Raw genomic sequence first — 17,231 nt, 5'->3', positions numbered from 1 at the left:
TCATCATGGCTGATAAAAGGAAGTAACAAAATGTGCTGTGTTAAGTCTTAGGTCAGATTTCTGAGTTTGAGATCCAGGCCACCTACCTTTGTTTGGTACTCAATTTATACTCTCAGGTTAGAGAATTTCCTTCTTCTGACTCTGTGATAATATATATATTTTTGATGTAAGTTGTGCTTTAGGCCATGGTGAATAGATCAAGCTTGAAATCCATTTCCTTTATGAGGAATTTTCCTCAATTCTTGTCCCTGTAAACAAATAGAGGTAACTCTTTCCTCTTCTGTCCTCCTTTAGCACTTTTTCTCTTTCTCTGTGGTACTTATTTCTTTATACATTTTATTAATTTGTATATCTTATCTTTCCTGTAAGATCAATTAGATTATTATTTTTTCAAACTGCAAGTGGGCTATAAAGTCAATTTAGTTAGTTATGATTAATATTTTAAAAATTAGAATAAAAATATCAATGTATCACATCTTGCATTTCATAAAGCTTTTGTTTTTGTTTATATGTGTGTGTATGTATATCTACTGGTCAAATATAAAATATAGTCCTTAAATTTGAAAAACACTATTGTAGATTATGCTTTTGAGAATAGTGTGTGTTTTCTAATTTTTCTGTACCTCTCTGCTTAGAATGATGCTATATTGTACAATATATAATTCCATTTTTTTCTTACATATACTGTAATTTGGACATTACTTAATTCCAAGGGCTTTGTGAGACTGGATAACCATCTGAGCACTAAGTATTATATCTTTGTTTTGCATTTTTTCAAAGACAAATTTAACACATATGTGACCCTGAAAGTGCAAAATGTGAAGAGCACAACTGTAGCAGTCCGTGGCGATCAACCTTCCTGGGAACAAGATTTTATGTTGTAAGTACTTTGCAGCAGCAGCAGCAGCATGCCTACAATATTTGACAATATTTCCAAGGTAATCACATTGGATTAAACAAGTAGAGGCTGAAGATTTTGTGTATATCTAAGACTTATAAAATATGTTAAATAATTAAAAACACATTTTAATAGCATGTTAAATATTCTTTTTGAAAACTAGAGAAAGGAACAAGTTTGGTGTGTGGTAGGTAAAGTACATCTGCAGTTTTGTTGTCTCCCGATTTGTTTTGTTTTATTTTGTTTTTTGGGTTTTTTTGTGTTACGCGGGCCTCTCACTGTTGTGGCCTCTCCCGTTGCGGAGCACAGGCTCCGGACGCGCAGGCTCAGCGGCCGTGGCTCACGGGCCCAGCAGCTCCGCGGTAGGTGGCATCTTGCCGGACCGGGGCACGAACCCGTGTCCCCTGCATCGGCAGGCGGATTCTCAACCACTGCGCCACCAGGGAAGCCCTGTCTCCCGATTTGTAATCTATTTTCAGAGGCGAATTATGAATTTGAGTAAACACTCAGTTTACATGGGTGAAAACACTACCTAGTCAGATTTTCCTAGTGGTCAGAATTAGGTGTAGTATAACATACTGAGCATGATATTAAACCTAACTTAATCTTTCTTTGATTCTCAGAAGGCTTCTTGAAGGAATGTGGTTATGCATGTGAGGACTGTGTTTGTGTTTCCAAGTCACCTGCTTTCGAAGATGAGGATGTCTGTGCTTATAATCCTTTTGCTTTATGGAGTAAAATGTTCTACCTTCATCTAATTAATAAAAATGAGTAAATATTAGTAGAATTGCTTGCATAGGACACAAAATTTAGTATATTATGATTGTAAGCTCTGGCTTTAAAAACTTGCTATTTCCTTTTTTCCTCTTAAATTTCAGCAATTTCTTTTTTTTCTGCTCTAGGAAAGGGAAGAAAAATGTACTATATCATTTTGAAGGGCTGACCAAATCACTTAGCTTCTCTGAGTGTCAGTTTCCTTATCTGTAAAGGTCTACTCTCACTTACAACGTTATGCTTATTTTTTGGGAAGGTGGGCACAAGGGGGTCAACCAAGAAAATGTATTAAAATTGCAGTGAAATTTGTGATTGAAGTGAAATTGCTTTATGAGTTTTATAGTCCATCTCAGACATAGGATGACTCTTTTTATGGGGAAACATTCCAATCCTCTGGGCTTTTAATATATTGCTGCTTATAGTACCATTTAGGAAACTTTATTATAATAGTTAAAGGTTAAGATTATGAGGGTTTGGGCTAAGACAGTAACAGAAGGATAGATAGAAAAGGATGGATAGAAGATGTTAAGGAGGTAGAACCAAGACTTGTCTTGGATGATTGGGTGAGTGGTGTGCTACTTATTAGGATAGGAGATAATAATATATCAGTTATGAACAAGCTTATATTTGAAGTTCTTATAGGACAGGTAAGAAGAAAGTTATGAAAGATAAGTTAGAAAGTTGAACCTGGTACTCATGGAAGCCTGGGTTGGAGAAATATTTTGGTCAGTTGAAGCCATAGGCATAGATGAGAAAGCTTAGGAAGAGTGTGTTGGGTGAGAAAAGGGCCTGGGGTAGAGCCTGGAGAGCACCAGCATTTAAAGAGGGGACAGAGAGAACTAGGAAGGAGTGAACAGAGAGCAAGAAGGAGAAACGAGATAGTAGTGTCCTGGAAGCTGAAGAACTGGGGCTTCAAGAAGAGGCTAGTGGTGTCAAATTTCTCACTGGTTGCCTCTCTCTCAAGATTATGAACCTGATTTATTCTTATCTGTTATATTGACATCAAAGTGAGACCATTTGTTTCTTTCTTCACTCATGTAAACTATGAACAGTTTTTTCAAGTCTCTTCCCTGTTAGCCATACCACAGTTCTGGCTGTGGTATATAAACTTAGCAATCCTGCTTTCTTTTGATTTCCAGTTGGCTCTAATAATCACTCGCTGTTATACCTGTTCCCAGAATGTGAAACATTTCAATCTTCTGCAGTCTCTCATCAGCATAGTAGCTTTATTCTTACTTGTTTATTTTCCAATTTCCCATAGCACTTACTCTTTCAACCCTACTGTGATATGTGTGACTTTTCTTCTGTCTCCCACCTTGAGATGCTGTGTGAATTTTGTCCTCTCTCCTTCTACACACAGGTTTTATTAGCTACATTACCCACCTTACTGCTCCTATTCCTTATTCCTCTATCCTTCTCTTCTGTCACTGGTTAACTCCATTGCTGGTCACTTGTTCCCCTTTCTCCTTTCTTTTTCTCCCTAATGTATTATGTGGTAGTATCTAATACTCATTTTGGTACTTCTCATTTATCTTTAGTATTTCTTTGTCTTATTTCCAGGACTAGATTGTTCATTTCTTAGGGGCAAGGAGGGCATCTTCACTTACTGTGAATTTGCCTAGCTCAGAATCTTGTATACATGTGGGCACATATACTGTTGATTGAGTAAACAGAACAGGAACTTCTCCAGAGCTCTGGGGATGAGGCATAAACAGAGCTCTCAGACTTCTCTTATTTGGGCCATCTGAGCAGATGTAGATAAGAGACTTCTCACAGAAGATATCCTCATTGTTTGGGCTTTATTCCCCAGAGTTCCCTGAGAACAGATTTTCTTCTTTATCTGTCCAAGTCAAGCTGTAAAGACCTCTGGCTATTTCTTTTAGCTATTGGCTTGAGACGCTATTTAGGACTTGCTTTGGGAATATTGCATATGTATCCCCAAGCAGTTTTTCTTTTCCAGATTCAGAAGATTTGGGGTTGTTACATATATTTTTCCAAGGCTAATCAATTAATTAGGCTGAATGAAACTGTGTGCCAAAAGCTCAGTTTCCCCACTGTGAATGCCCTAACATAGTGGCTGGGTTTGGTCACCTACTTTTTGGTTTTGAACAGCTCTCCAGATAGCTTGGAAGTTTTCAGAGATAGGAGCTAGGTCCTATATTGTGTGTCTTCCCCAGTGCACCAAGCCATATGAATTGTATATGTCAGGAAACATAAATGAAAAAAATGAACTCAGTACTTTTCTATTCTGCTGTGTTTATGTAAGAGGAGCAAATTTGCTTTGCTTCACTTGTTTTCAACACACTTGATATGAATTTTATGGCTATAAGGCCACATCCCAAACTAGTGAATCTGAGAACATGTATCTTAATAGTACAACAGGGAAGCCAAGCTATCTCTAAAGCACAAACTTGAAACTTCTACATGTGATGAATAGCTGTTGTTTTCTTGAGAATACCTTTTTGCTTTTCCTGCAGGAATTGGCCTTTTCTCATCTTTCTTGCATTTCCCCTCAAATAACCTTGTGTTTCCATAAGAGCTTTCTGGAGAATGTTTTTAGCCTTAACATAAGTGTTTGCTTGTTTCACCTTAAGTCCATAATTATTTTTGAGTTAGCCCTTCCAAGCTGATATTCTTCCATGTATGACACTGCTTTTGCTTAGTGGTCACCTGGCTCCCTGGAATAATTTCTTTTAAAATAATTTTTCCTAGTTATTACTACAGGAAAATCATTGTGTTTATCATTATCCTTTGATCATTTTGTTTATAAGTGACAGTACCTGCTTTAACTGATAATGAACTAGCACACTCCAGTGTCCCTCACCTGCCTCTGACCACATGTTCCCATCAAACTTAGATCTTCTCATGGGCCCTTTTACTTTTGCTTGGATTCCCTTTCATATTTGTTATAAAGAAACCTTGCTTTTTCCTTATAGTTCCCTGTATCCAGAGGTATAAGTTGGAGGCAGTGCTAGTATTACAATAAAACATATAAAACTGTTGCTTAAGTTTGGAGATTGTAGGCAGACACTCCTGGAAGTAATGCCCTCATTGCTTGGCTTCATTGTTCTTGTGCAACTGTATTAGTCTAACCATGATTGTAGCTCCAAAGGAGAGGGGACAGACTGACAGAGGCATTTTTCTGTGCATACCCTACATAGGTTTCTAGGAACCTAAAGAGTGGTTGCAGCATCAGGGACATTTTGCTTTTTCCCTGATGACAGGATCCTGATCAGGACATACTCAAGATTTAGCAAAACAGGAGATGTAGATGTTTCTTTCATATTACCTGGTTTTCTAAAAAAGGGCTTTCTTCTTTCCTTCAGTGAGATTAGTCGCCTGGACCTGGGTCTAAGTGTGGAAGTATGGAACAAAGGACTGATCTGGGACACCATGGTGGGGACTGTGTGGATTGCACTGAAGACTATTCGTCAGTCAGATGAGGTCAGTCAGGGCATTGCCCATTTGCAGTAGGGTTCTAGCCCTTGCTTCTCCACATCCTAGCTCCATTCAGCTAACGATCATCCATATATCTCAGATTTCTCTGCCGCCTTTCTAATTAGAGGACATAAAACCAGCTTATTCCTAATGTCACCCAGAGGTTCAGGGGATTTTATTTAAGTCTGGCCTTCCCTCTGCACTGTGACTGAACTCAGAGGTGCCAGAGTACCTATTTAGCCTTATCAGGTAGATAGACCCTTCTGAGTACTCTGTGTGTGTGTGTGGTGGTGGTGGGGTGGGTGGGATCAGCAGGGTGAAGGAGGGGAGTGTGAGGGAGGGGGAGAGAGGGGTGGGGGAGAGGGAGGGAGAGAGAGAGAGAGAGAGAGAGAGAGAGAGAGAATGTGTGTGTGTGTGTGTGTGTGTGTGTGTGTGTGTGTGTGTGTGTGTGAGAGAGAGAGAGAGAGAGAGAGAGAGAGAGATCTAGGATACCTGTGACTTCTGCATTCCCTCTAAGACACTGTTCTGAGTGGAGTCCCATTAAACTTCCTCAGCCAGCTCTTTGAGTCACCTATCCCAGGGACCTGATTTCAGTCTTCCTTCTTCCACGTATAACCCTAACAGAGTTTAAGGAACTACAGGCTTGGCAATTGGTATTCACACTTGTCTTAATACACTATTTTCAAGACTGAATTTCCTCTCCACTTTACCAGATTAGAACATAACTCAGCATCATTTCCCTATGACACTCACTTTGAATATTTTCACTGTGGCCCCAGTTCAGGTCAACTTAACTAGCAATGTTACTAGCTCTTTAGTGATTAGAAATAGTGACACATTAAGTCACATAGTCATTAAGAATTGTACAGATTAAATATTGATCCATGGAGATGCTTTATTTTTGAGTTTACTGCTCTGGAAATTCTATCCTCTGTGGGCTGGCAGAAAGCTGAGCACAGTGAAAGCTGCTCTCCCACCAAAGAGGGAGAACAGAAGCCACATACAGCAGAGTCAGGTGGTGACTCTGATGTGTTTGCCTCATTAGGATATGTGAATGGCCCTCAGAAGCTCTCTGACAAGGAAAATGAGAGGAAAAGACCTGGCCCTTTAACCAAGAGGGGAGTCATGAAAGAGTGAAGTTTAATCTTAGATCTCTCTTCTAGGAAGGGCCTGGGGAATGGTCCACGTTGGAGGCAGAGACTTTAATGAAAGATGATGAGATCTGTGGAACTAAAAACCCAACTCCCCATAAAATTTTGCTGGATACAAGATTTGAGTTGCCTTTTGGTGAGTCTGATTAGATTTGAAAAACCATTTAATACTTTTTACCACATTGTTTGAAATTGTTTGTTAGTTGTTTTCTTACTGTGTCTTTTGTCAGCCATCTCCTTTCAGGGCATTCTGTCTTCTACTCCTTTCCCTATAACACCTAGCTCAGGAATGTGCAAAGTAGACTCTAGAATGGTGCTCATCAAAGAATCCACACTGAAATCATTCTTTTCAAGTCATTTAGTTTCTTATAACTATTTATTATAATAAAATACCTGCTTGTCAGAGAATATCAATGATTTATTCTTTTGATAATATTTTAACATTTATTGACTTGAAGTGAATATATACCTTGTGATTTGTCAATTTAAGCATTGAAGTAGCACTAATAAATAGAATAGTAATTTACAAAGTAATTTAAAAAAATCACACAAAAAGGGCTTCCCTGGTGGCTCAGTGATTAAGAATCCACTTGCCGACGCAGGGGACAGTGTTCTAGCCCTGGTCCGGGAAGATCCCATGTGCTGTGGAGCAACTAAGCCTGTGCACTGCAACTACTGAGCCTGTGCTCTAGAGCCCATGAGCCACAACTACTGAAGCCCGGGTGCCTACAGCCTGTACTCCGCAACAAGAGAAGCCACTGCAATGAGTAGCCTATGCACCACAATGAAGAGTAGTAGCCCCAGGCTTCCCTGGTGGCACAGCGGTTGAGAGTCTGCCTGCCGATGCAAGGGACATGGGTTCGTGCCCTGGTCCAGGAGGATCCCACATGGCACGGAGTGGCTGGACCCGTGAGCCATGGCCGCTGAGTGTGCTTGTCCAGAGCCTGTGCTCCGCAACGGGAGAGGCCACAACAGTGAGAGGCCCACGTACCGCAAAAAAAACAACAAAAAAAAGAGTAGCCCCTGCTCAGCACAACTAGAGAAAGCCAACGTAGCAACAAAGACCTAACGTAGCCAAAAAAAGAAAAAAGAAAAAATCATGCAAAAATACATGTTCCTTATAAAAATTCAAATAGCATGGAAATGTACATGGATAAAAAGTTAAGTTTCTCTTCCTACTTCTTTTGACCTCCTTTGCATTCCCCAGAAATAAACTACTGTTAACTTTCTTGTGTCTTGGTTTAGGCACAAGAAATTTCTTTTTTTTTGTTTTTTGTTTTAGCGGTACGCAGGCCTCTCACTGTTGTGGCCTCTCCCGCTGCGGAGCACAGGCTCCGGACGCGCAGGCTCAGCGGCCATGGCTCACGGGCCCAGCTGCTCCGCGGCATGTGGGATCTTCCCAGACCGGGACACGAACCCATATCTCCTGCATTGGCAGGTAGACTCTCAACCACTGTGCCACCAGGGAAGCCCAAGAAATTTCTTCTCTAGAAGTTTATTTTGACAAAATTTGGGTCATACTCTATGTACTATATATGGTAATAGTATTGTACAAACTAAAGCATATTATCTTGGACATCATTTCATGTTATACTTTAAGATCTATCTTGCTGATCTCAACAGCTGCTTTATATCATAAGTTATCTAAGCAATCCTTTTTTTGTTTTGCAGTCCTTTATTGATTGACATGTAGGTTGTTTCCAGTTTTTTTGATATACCACTGTAACTAACAGCTTTATCTATGCCCATTTATGAATCTAGGATAAATTCCTTAAAGTAGAATTTAAAGAATAGGTTAAATCTACAAACAATAAATAATGGAGAGGGTGTGGAGAAAAGGGAACCTTCCTACACTGTTGATGGGGAAGAAAATTGGTACAGCCACTATGGAGAACAGTATGGAGGTTCCTTAAAAAACTACAAATAGAACTACCCTATGACCCCGCAATCCCACTACTAGGCATATACCCTGAGAAAACCATAATTCAAAATGACATATGCACCTCAATGTTCATTGCAGCACTATTTACAATAGCCAGGACACGGAAGCAACCTAAATGTCCATCAATAGAGGAATGGATAAAGAAGATGTGGTACATGTACACAATGGAATATTACTCAGCCATAAAAAGGAACGAAATTGGGTCATTTGTGGAGATGTGGATGGATCTAGAGAGTGTCATACAGAGTGAAGTATGTCAGAAAGAAAGAGAAAAACAAATATCGTATATTAATGCATATATGTGGAATCTAGAAAAACGGTATACATGATCTTATTTGCAAAGCAAAAATAGAGACACAGACGTACAGAACAAACAGTATGGATACCAAGGCGGAAAGCAGGACAGGTGGGAGGAATTGGGAGATTGGGATTGACATATATACAATACTGATACTATGTATAAGAGATAACTAATGAGAACATACTGCATAAAGCACAGGGAAGTCTACTCTGGGGACCTAAAAGGAAGGAAATCCAAAAAAGAGGGATATATGTATATGTATAGCTGATTCATTTTGCTGTACAGTAGAAGCTAACACAACATTGTAAACCAACTATACTCCAATAAAAATTAATTAAATAAAGAATAGGTCAAAAGGTATGTGCATCGTTACTCTTCCTAGTACTGCCAAGTTGCTTGTGTTAAAAAAAAAAAAAGATTGTATCAGTTTATATTTCTACCAACTATGTCTCAGGTGTCTCTTTTCTGCATATCTTTGCCAATATTTTGTAATTTCCTAATTTTTAAATGTTGGTATCTTGTTTAATTTAATTTAACTTTATTCAGTTTTAATTTTGACTGTTTACTGATATTCATGTATACTGTTGTTGTTGCTGCTGTCTTATGATTTCAATCTATTTATATGTTGTACATTATGGCGATTTGAGCAAAAATGGCATGATTTTCCAGTAAGCTCAGAAATAACTAAACTCAGAGCAACTATTACTTCAGAAAAATAGAAAAGAAGACTTTCTTGTGTGTCTGTAGGCCAAGTTGCAGGTGAAGAGAAAAGCAATTGGAGTTCTTGCTTGTGGCTTAGTTGCTTGTATTCTTAATTCTTTTTTCTCAGCTGTACTAGTCTGGAATGGAGTTTCTGTCTTTTTGAATTGGGAGGGGGGGTGGGTGGGGATGGGTCTTGGTTCAAATACAACAGAAATTGGCTATTCTTAAAGTTGTAGTAGATTTTCTTGAATATATGTTTCTTCATTTGCTGTGTACTCTTAGGACCATTTCTAAAGACTTTAAATGGTATTTTTTTAAAGTATATTCTCTAGGAAGTAGATCTGTGGAGCTCCTCACACTGCCATGCTGGAAGCTGGTCAGTCCACTCCCCATTGCATTTTAAGTAAACATTCCTCTCTTTCAAAACTGCATCACTTGTATTGTGTCATAGGGAGTATACATTTCTATTTAGATTTTGTTTCATAAGGGCACTTGCATAGTTTATTTTGGTATCTCTAGCGTTTGCTTGGCACATAATAGGCACCTAATAAATTTTTTTTTGAGTAAATGTTAAGGTAAACTCTCAGATAAGTGTCTTTGTGAGTTAATGTAAGTGTGCTAATAAGCTTTTGTCTCTGTGATAACCATGTTTGGGATATAGTTTTTAAAAACTTAAAGGGTCCTTCTTAAGGAAGATTTTGGCTTGCAGCATGCCATATTTCAGCAAAGGAATTTTCCTTTGGATAATTCAGAAACCTCTGAAATATTTTATTAAATTTTATACCATCATCTTTTAAAAATAGTAACTTTTAATTTTTAAAATTATGTTGTAAGTTCAGAAAATACAGGTGTGCAAAAGGACAAAGATTTCTTGTGATCTCACCTACTAGAGATGTTTTTTATGTTATGTTTCTTTTAGTTTCTTTTAGTTTTTTTTTGTTTTGTTTTTTTTTTTGTTTTTTTGTTTTTTTGTTTTTGTGGTACGCGGGCCTCTCACTGTTGTGGCCTCTCCCATTGCGGAGCGCAGGCTCCAGACGCGCAGGCTCAGCGGCCATGGCCCACGGGCCCAGCCGCTCCGCGGCACGTGGGATCCTCCCGGACCGGGGCACGAACCCGTGTCCCCTGCATCGGCAGGCGGACTCCCAACCACTGCGCCACCAGGGAAGCCCACTTTTAGTTTTTTTAATACACATATACAGTTTTTCCTATAAAATGGCACTATATGTATTACATTTTAATGTGTTTTATTTACCAATTACATAATTATAATATAAATATAATATAAAATGTGTTTCAGTGGTTGATTTTATTTTATTGTATGAATGCACAATAATAATAAAAATAACATTTGTTGACCAGTAACTGTGTGCAGTGGGTATATCACTAAGCATTTACAAATGTTACCTCATTTAATCCTCACTTCAATCCTTTGAGGTAGACCCAACTATTATTTCCATTTTAGAGATGAGAAAACAGAGGCAGAAAGTATTTAAATCTTTTACCTAAGGTCAGTTAGATAGTAAGTGGTAAAGCCAGCATTGAAACTCGGATGATTTGGCTCCAGAGCCTGGGCTTTTAATTTAAACTGTAATATATTTAACCACTCCTGTTGTTGGGTACTTAGATTGTTCAAAGTTTGTACTACTATAAATAGTACTGCAATAAACATCCTTGTAGCTCTGTATTTTTCTCCTTAAAACTATTTTGAGGGGTGAGGCAGTAATACATGCACAATGGTTTAAAAAATTACTCAGGGAAAATTAGGTCTCCCTCACAAATCAGTTATCTTTCTTTCTTATAGGCTACCACAGTTAATACTTTCTTGTATATCTTTCCAGGGGCAGTCTTTGAATCTATAAGCATATATGTAGACCCCCAACCCCTATTAAAAACACAAATAGTAGCATATTCTAACACATTCACTGTCCCTTGCTGTTTTCTACTTAACAATGTATCTTGGTGAATTTGTTCTACATCAGAACTTATAGACTGCAGCAGAGCAGCTCTTCCTCCCCTCTCACTTCTTTTCAACAAGTGCAAAGTAAACCATTTTATGGCTGAGGAGTGCTGTACAAATTAGGTAGTAAATTACTTGAAGGTTTTATTATAAGACTTTGAAATATTGCCACCAATTGCTGAAGAGAGGTTTGAGAGGAAGGAGGTGAAATTTTGGATAGGAGGGACAAAGGAGAAAGGACTGTATTTGATTCCTTCACGTGGACTACTAAAAAGTGTACCTGTTTAAATGTCACCAAAGTTGACCTGATCCATATTTTGTCTCAGTGTTTCTCTTTTGTGCTGAATATATGGGTACGTTTGATTTTTTAATTTTAATTTTATTTCTTTCTTTTTGTCTGCATTGGGTCTTCATTGCTGCGCGCGGGCTTTCTCTACTTGCAACGAACGGGAGCTACTCTTCCTTGCGGTGCGCGGGCTTCTCATTGCGGTGGCTTTGCTTGTTGCGAAGCACAGGCTCTAGGCGTGCGGGCTTCAGTAGTTGTAGCACATGGGCTTCAGTAGTTGTGGCGCATGGGCTCTAGAGCGCAGGCTCAGTAGTTGTGGCACACAGGCTTAGTTGTTCTGTGGCATGTGGGATCTTCCCAGACCAGGGCTCGAACCTGTGTCCCCTGCACTGGAAGGTAGATTCTTAACCACTGCACCACCAGGGAAGCCCACATTTGATGTTTTTAAAAGATGTTTCATTTTTTTGGAAGTTGTTATAGTCCATCTTAAATATATACAATGAGGGTATGTGTACCATTTTTCTTTACTCTTTTTTTATTGTGGTAAAATACATGTAACATAAAATTAACTATCTCAACCATTTAAAATATACAGTTCAGTGGTATGAATACATTCATAACGCTGTGCAACCATCACCACTATTCATATCCATAGCTCTTTTCATCTTGCAAAACTGAAACTCTATACCCATTAAACAATAACTCCCCATTCCCCTCTGCCCCCAGCCCCTGGCAACCACCATTCTACTTTCTAACTCCAATTTTGACTACTCTAAGTACCTCATATAATTGGAATCATACAGTATTTGTTTTTTTGTGACTGGCTTATTTCACTTAGCATAATATCCTCAAGGTTCATCTACGCTGTAGCATATGTCAACATTTCCTCCCTTTTTAAGACTGAATAATATTCCCTAGTATGTATATATCACATTTTGCTTATCTATTCATTCATTGATGGACACTTAGGTTGCTTCCACATTTTAGCTATTATGAATAATGCTGTGAGCATGGGTATGCAAATATCTCTTTGAGATTCTGCTCTCAGTTCTTTTGGGTACATACCCAGAAGTGGAATTTCTGGATCATATGGTAATTCTATTTTTAATTTTTTGAAGAATCACCATACTGTTCTCCATAGTAGCTGTACCATTTTACACTCCCACCAACAAGGGTTCCAATTTCTCCACATCCTCGCCAACACTTGTTATTTTGGTTTTTTGGTTTTTTTTCCCCTGTTTTGTTGATAGTAGCCATCCCAATGGGTGTGAAGTGGTATCTCATTGTAGTTTTGACTTGTATTTCCCTAATGATTAAGCATCTTTTTATGAGCTTTTCGGCTATTTTTATATCTTCTTTGGAGAAACATCTATCAAGTCCTTTGCCCATTTTTGAATTGGGTTTTTGTTATTGTTGAGTTTTAGGAGTTCTTTATATATTCTGGGGATTAATCCCTTATCAGATATATGATTTGCAAATATTTTCTCCTATTCTGTGGGTTAACTTTCCATTCTGTTGATACTGTCTTTTGATGCAGAAAAGTTTTTGATTTTAATGAAGTCTTATTTGTCTATTTTTTGTTGTTGTTGCCTGTGCCTTTGGTGTCCTATCCAAGAAATCACTGCTAAATCCAGTGTTGTGCAGTTTTGGCCCTATGTTTTTTTCTAAGAGTTTTCCAGTTTTGGGTCTTGCATTTAGGTTTTGATACATTTTGAGTTAATTTTTCTATATGATGTTAAATAAGGGTCCACCTTCGTTTTGTGCATGTAGATACTCAGTTATCCTAGCACCGTTTCTTTCTTTTTCTTAAATTAATTTTTATTGGAGTATAGTTGATTTACAATGTTGTGTTAGTTTCTGCTGTACAGCAAAGTGAATCAGTTACACATATACATATATCCACTCTTTTTTAGATTCTTTTCCCATATAGGTCATTACAGATTATTGAGTAGCGTTCCCTGTGCTATATAGTAGGTTCTTATTAGTTATCTATTTTATATATATGTCAATCCCAATGTCGCAATTTATCCCTCCCCCTTAGTAACCATAAGTTTGTTTTCTGCATCTGTGACCCTATTTCTGTTTTGTAAATAGGTTCGTTTATACCATTTTACTTTAGATTCCACATATAAGTGATATCATATATTTGTCTTTCTCTATCTGACTTACTTCACTCAGTATGACAATCTCTAGGTCCATCCATTTTGCTGCAAATGGCATTATTTCATTCTTTTTATGGCTGAGTAATATTCCATTGTATATATGTACCACATCTTCTTTATCCATTCATCTGTCAATGGACATTTAGGTTGCTTCCATGTCCTGGCTATTGTAAATAGTGCTGCCATGAACATTGGGGTGCATATATCTTTTTGAATTATGGTTTTCTCCAGGTATATGCCCAGGCGTGGGATTGCTGGATCATATGGTAGCTCTAATTTTAGTTTTTTAAGGAACCTCTATACTGTTCTCCATAGTGGCTGTACCAAGTTACTTTCCCACCAACAGTGTAGGAGGGTTCCCTTTTCTCCACACCCTCTCCAGCATTTATTGTTTGTAGATTTCTTAATGATGGCCATTCTGACTGGTGTGAGATGATACCTCATTGTGGTTTTGATTTGCATTTCTCTAATAATTAGCGATGTTGAGCATCTTTTCATGTGCCTATTGGCCATCTGTATGTCTTCTTTGGAGAAATGTCTATTTAGATCTTCTGGCCATTGTTTGATCGGGTTGTTTGTTTTTTGATATTGAGCTGCATGAGCTGTTGGTGTATTTTGGAGATTAATCCCTTTTTGTTCACTTCGTTTGCAAATATTTTCTCCCATTCTATGGGTTGTCTTTTCATTTTCTTTATGGTTTCCTTTGCTGTGAGAGCTTTTAAGTTTCATTAGGTCCCTTTTGTTTATTTTTGTTTTTATTTTCATTATTCTAGGAGGTGGATCAAAAAAGATCTTGCTGTGATTTATGTCAGAGTGTTCTGCCTATGTTTTCTCTCTCTCTTCTTAAAAAAAATTATTTTTTTAAAAAATAAGATTTTATTTATTTTTGAATTTTTTTTTGTGGTATGTGGACCTCACTGTTGTGGCCTCTCCCGTTGTGGAGCACAGCCTCCGGATGCTCAGGCTCAGCGGCCATGGCTCACGGGCCCAGCCGCTCCGCGGCATGTGGGATCCTCCCAGACTGGGGCACGAACCCGTATCCCCTGCATCGGCAGGCGGATTCTCAACCACTGCGCCACCAGGGAAGCCCTGAATTTTTAATTGAGGTATAGTTGATCCACTGTGTTGTGTCAGTTTCAGGTGTATAGCAAAGTAATCCAGTTATAATACATACACATCTGTTTTTTTTCAGATTCTTTTCCCTCATAGGTTACCACAAAATATTGAGTATAGTTCCCTGTGCTATACAGCAGGTCCCTGTTTTCTGTCCATTTTATATTTAGTAGTGCCAGCACCATTTCTCTTTTTATAAAAAAAATAATAAATTTACTTACTTATTTATTTATTTTTGGCTGCATTGGGTCTTCGTTGCTGCGCACGGGCCTTCTCTAGTTGTGGCGAGTGGGGGCTACTCCTCGTTGTGGTGCACGGGCTTCTCGTTGTGGTGGCTTCTCTTGTTGTGGAGCATGGGCTCTAGGCACATGGGCTTCAGTAGTTGTGGCACATGGGCTCAGTAGTTGTGGCTCACAGGCTTTAGAGCGCAGGCTCAGTAGTTGTGGCACACGGGCTTAGTTGCTCCACAGCATGTGAGAACTTCCCAGACCAGGGCTTGAACCAGTGTCCCCCGAATTGGCAGGCAGATTCTTAACCACTGCATCACCAGGGAAGTCCTAGCACCATTTCTTGAAAGGACACTTTTCCCCATTGAATGTTCATGGTACCCTTGAAAAAAATCATTTGATCATATATGTAAGGGCTTATTTCTGGGATCTTGATTCTCTTTTATTGGTCTATATGTCTGTCTTTATGTCAATAGCATAGTGTTTTGATTTACTATAGCTTTTTAAAAAAAATTTATTTATTTTATTTATTTATTTTTAGCTGCTTTGGTTCTTCACTGCCGTGTGTGGCTTTCTCTAGTTGCAGCAAGCAGAGGCTATTCTTCAGTGCGGTGCAGGCTTCTCATTGCTGTGGCTCTTTTGTTGTGGAGCACGTGCTCCAGGCACATGGGCTTCAGTAGTTGTGACACATGGGCTCAGTAGTTGTGGCTCGCGGGCTCTAGAGCTCAGGCTCAGTAGTAGTGGCTCATGGGCTTAGTTGCTCCGTGGCATGTGGGATCTTCCTGGGCCAGGGCTCGAACCCGTGTCCCCTGCATTGGCAGGCAGATTCTTAACCACTGCGCCACCAGGGAAGCCCTACTATAGCTTTTTAGTAGGTTTTGAAATAAGGAAGTATGAGTCCTCTAGCTTTGTTCTTCCATTTCAAGAATATTTTGGGTATTTGGGGTGTGTTGAGATTCCATATGGATGGGGTTTTATATTTCTGTAAAAAAAAATTGGGATTTTTAATAGAGACTGTGTTGAGTCTTTCAATCACTTTAGGAGGTATTGACATCTTAACAATATTAAGTCTTCTGATACATTGGGAATAATAATATATTATTTTGGTTTTTGTGAAGATTCAAGATAATGTTTATGGCAAGAACCAAGCCATCAGTAGAATTAGTCCATCACCACCACCCTTCTAACTTAGATTGTTTGATTGACTAAAGTATTATCAACCTATGATTAAATTATTAACATGGTAATGTGATTTCTTCTTTTTTGTGATAGATATCCCAGAGGAGGAAGCCAGATATTGGACCTACAAATTGGAGCAAATCAATGCCTTGGGAACTGACAATGAGGTAGGAACTGTTTTTTACAATGTAAAGAGTATCTTTATAGGACACTTTAAGGGAGACACCCAGGAACATGTTGAAGAATGAAAGAATTTAAACTGCATTAAAGAAAAAAGGTAGCTAGAAGATTGCCTATTATTAGAAACATCTATCTGCTTTTTGTTTTCTTCCTATTGTTCCCCAGAAGTGGCTGAATTGGCACTAGTCTGGCTCTAGACTGTTGGGGAGCAAGCTTATACTAGGGAATCTGTCCTTTTGTTACACAGATGAGCAGAAGCCTTTTTTTTTTCTGCTTGTTCCCAGATTTTTGGATATGTATCCTTATCGTGTGCTCTTTTTAGGAATGTTTAGACTATTGCATTGCTTAGTCCCGCTGTCCTAACTTATTTCCAGAGATGAGTTTTGTGCACAGAATAGAACACAGTCAGCTCAACCTGGGCCAGCAAGAATGGGGAATGTTTTTGTTGGTGGTGGTGGAGGGAAAAGATAAGCTTTTTTACTTTAAGGCATGTTGGGCTATTAGAATATTTGTCTGGTAAGCAACCTGTTAGGAAACGTCTGGTAAGCAACCTCATGAGAGAATCTGAAGCCCAGGGTATGATGAGGTCGGGCATAGAGTTTGGATTTATCAACATATTTGTAGCAATTGAAGTCATAGGAATAGAAGAGCTCACTCAGGTAACGTATGTTGAAAGAGTATTGAAGAACAGGGACAAAATCTTGGGAAACATCAAAGGTAGAATCCTGAGAAACGAAATAGACTGAGAAAGCTGCCTGAAAGAGAGAGTAGGAGAACCAGAAAAAGGTTTATGGAACAAAGGAAAAAAAAAAGTTTTGAGGCAGAAATTCTTGACAGTGTGAAATATTACCGAGAGCAAAGAAAATGAGTAATGAAGTGGAGCCATTGGATTTGTCAATTAATGATCAATATCCACAGGTT

At 38.7% G+C, this 17,231-nt stretch overlaps 1 protein-coding gene across 1 annotated transcript; it reads left to right on the top strand.

Moving 5' to 3' along the window:
• Positions 1 to 780: 780 nt before the first annotated feature.
• LOC131749753 (protein unc-13 homolog B-like) lies at positions 781 to 16,969 on the top strand (the record flags this gene model as incomplete). Its single annotated transcript, XM_059051630.1, has 5 exons — positions 781 to 880; positions 4,999 to 5,116; positions 6,274 to 6,397; positions 16,224 to 16,297; positions 16,832 to 16,969. Coding segments are annotated over 5 exons (554 nt in total), but the record flags the coding sequence as incomplete, so codon positions are not given.
• Positions 16,970 to 17,231: the final 262 nt, after the last annotated feature.

This window comes from Kogia breviceps, unplaced genomic scaffold, assembly GCF_026419965.1.
Source record: "Kogia breviceps isolate mKogBre1 unplaced genomic scaffold, mKogBre1 haplotype 1 scaffold_441, whole genome shotgun sequence".
Taxonomy (NCBI): domain Eukaryota; kingdom Metazoa; phylum Chordata; class Mammalia; order Artiodactyla; family Physeteridae; genus Kogia; species Kogia breviceps.
Note: the sequence above shows the minus strand (reverse complement) of the source record. Positions and strands in the feature narration are given on the sequence as shown.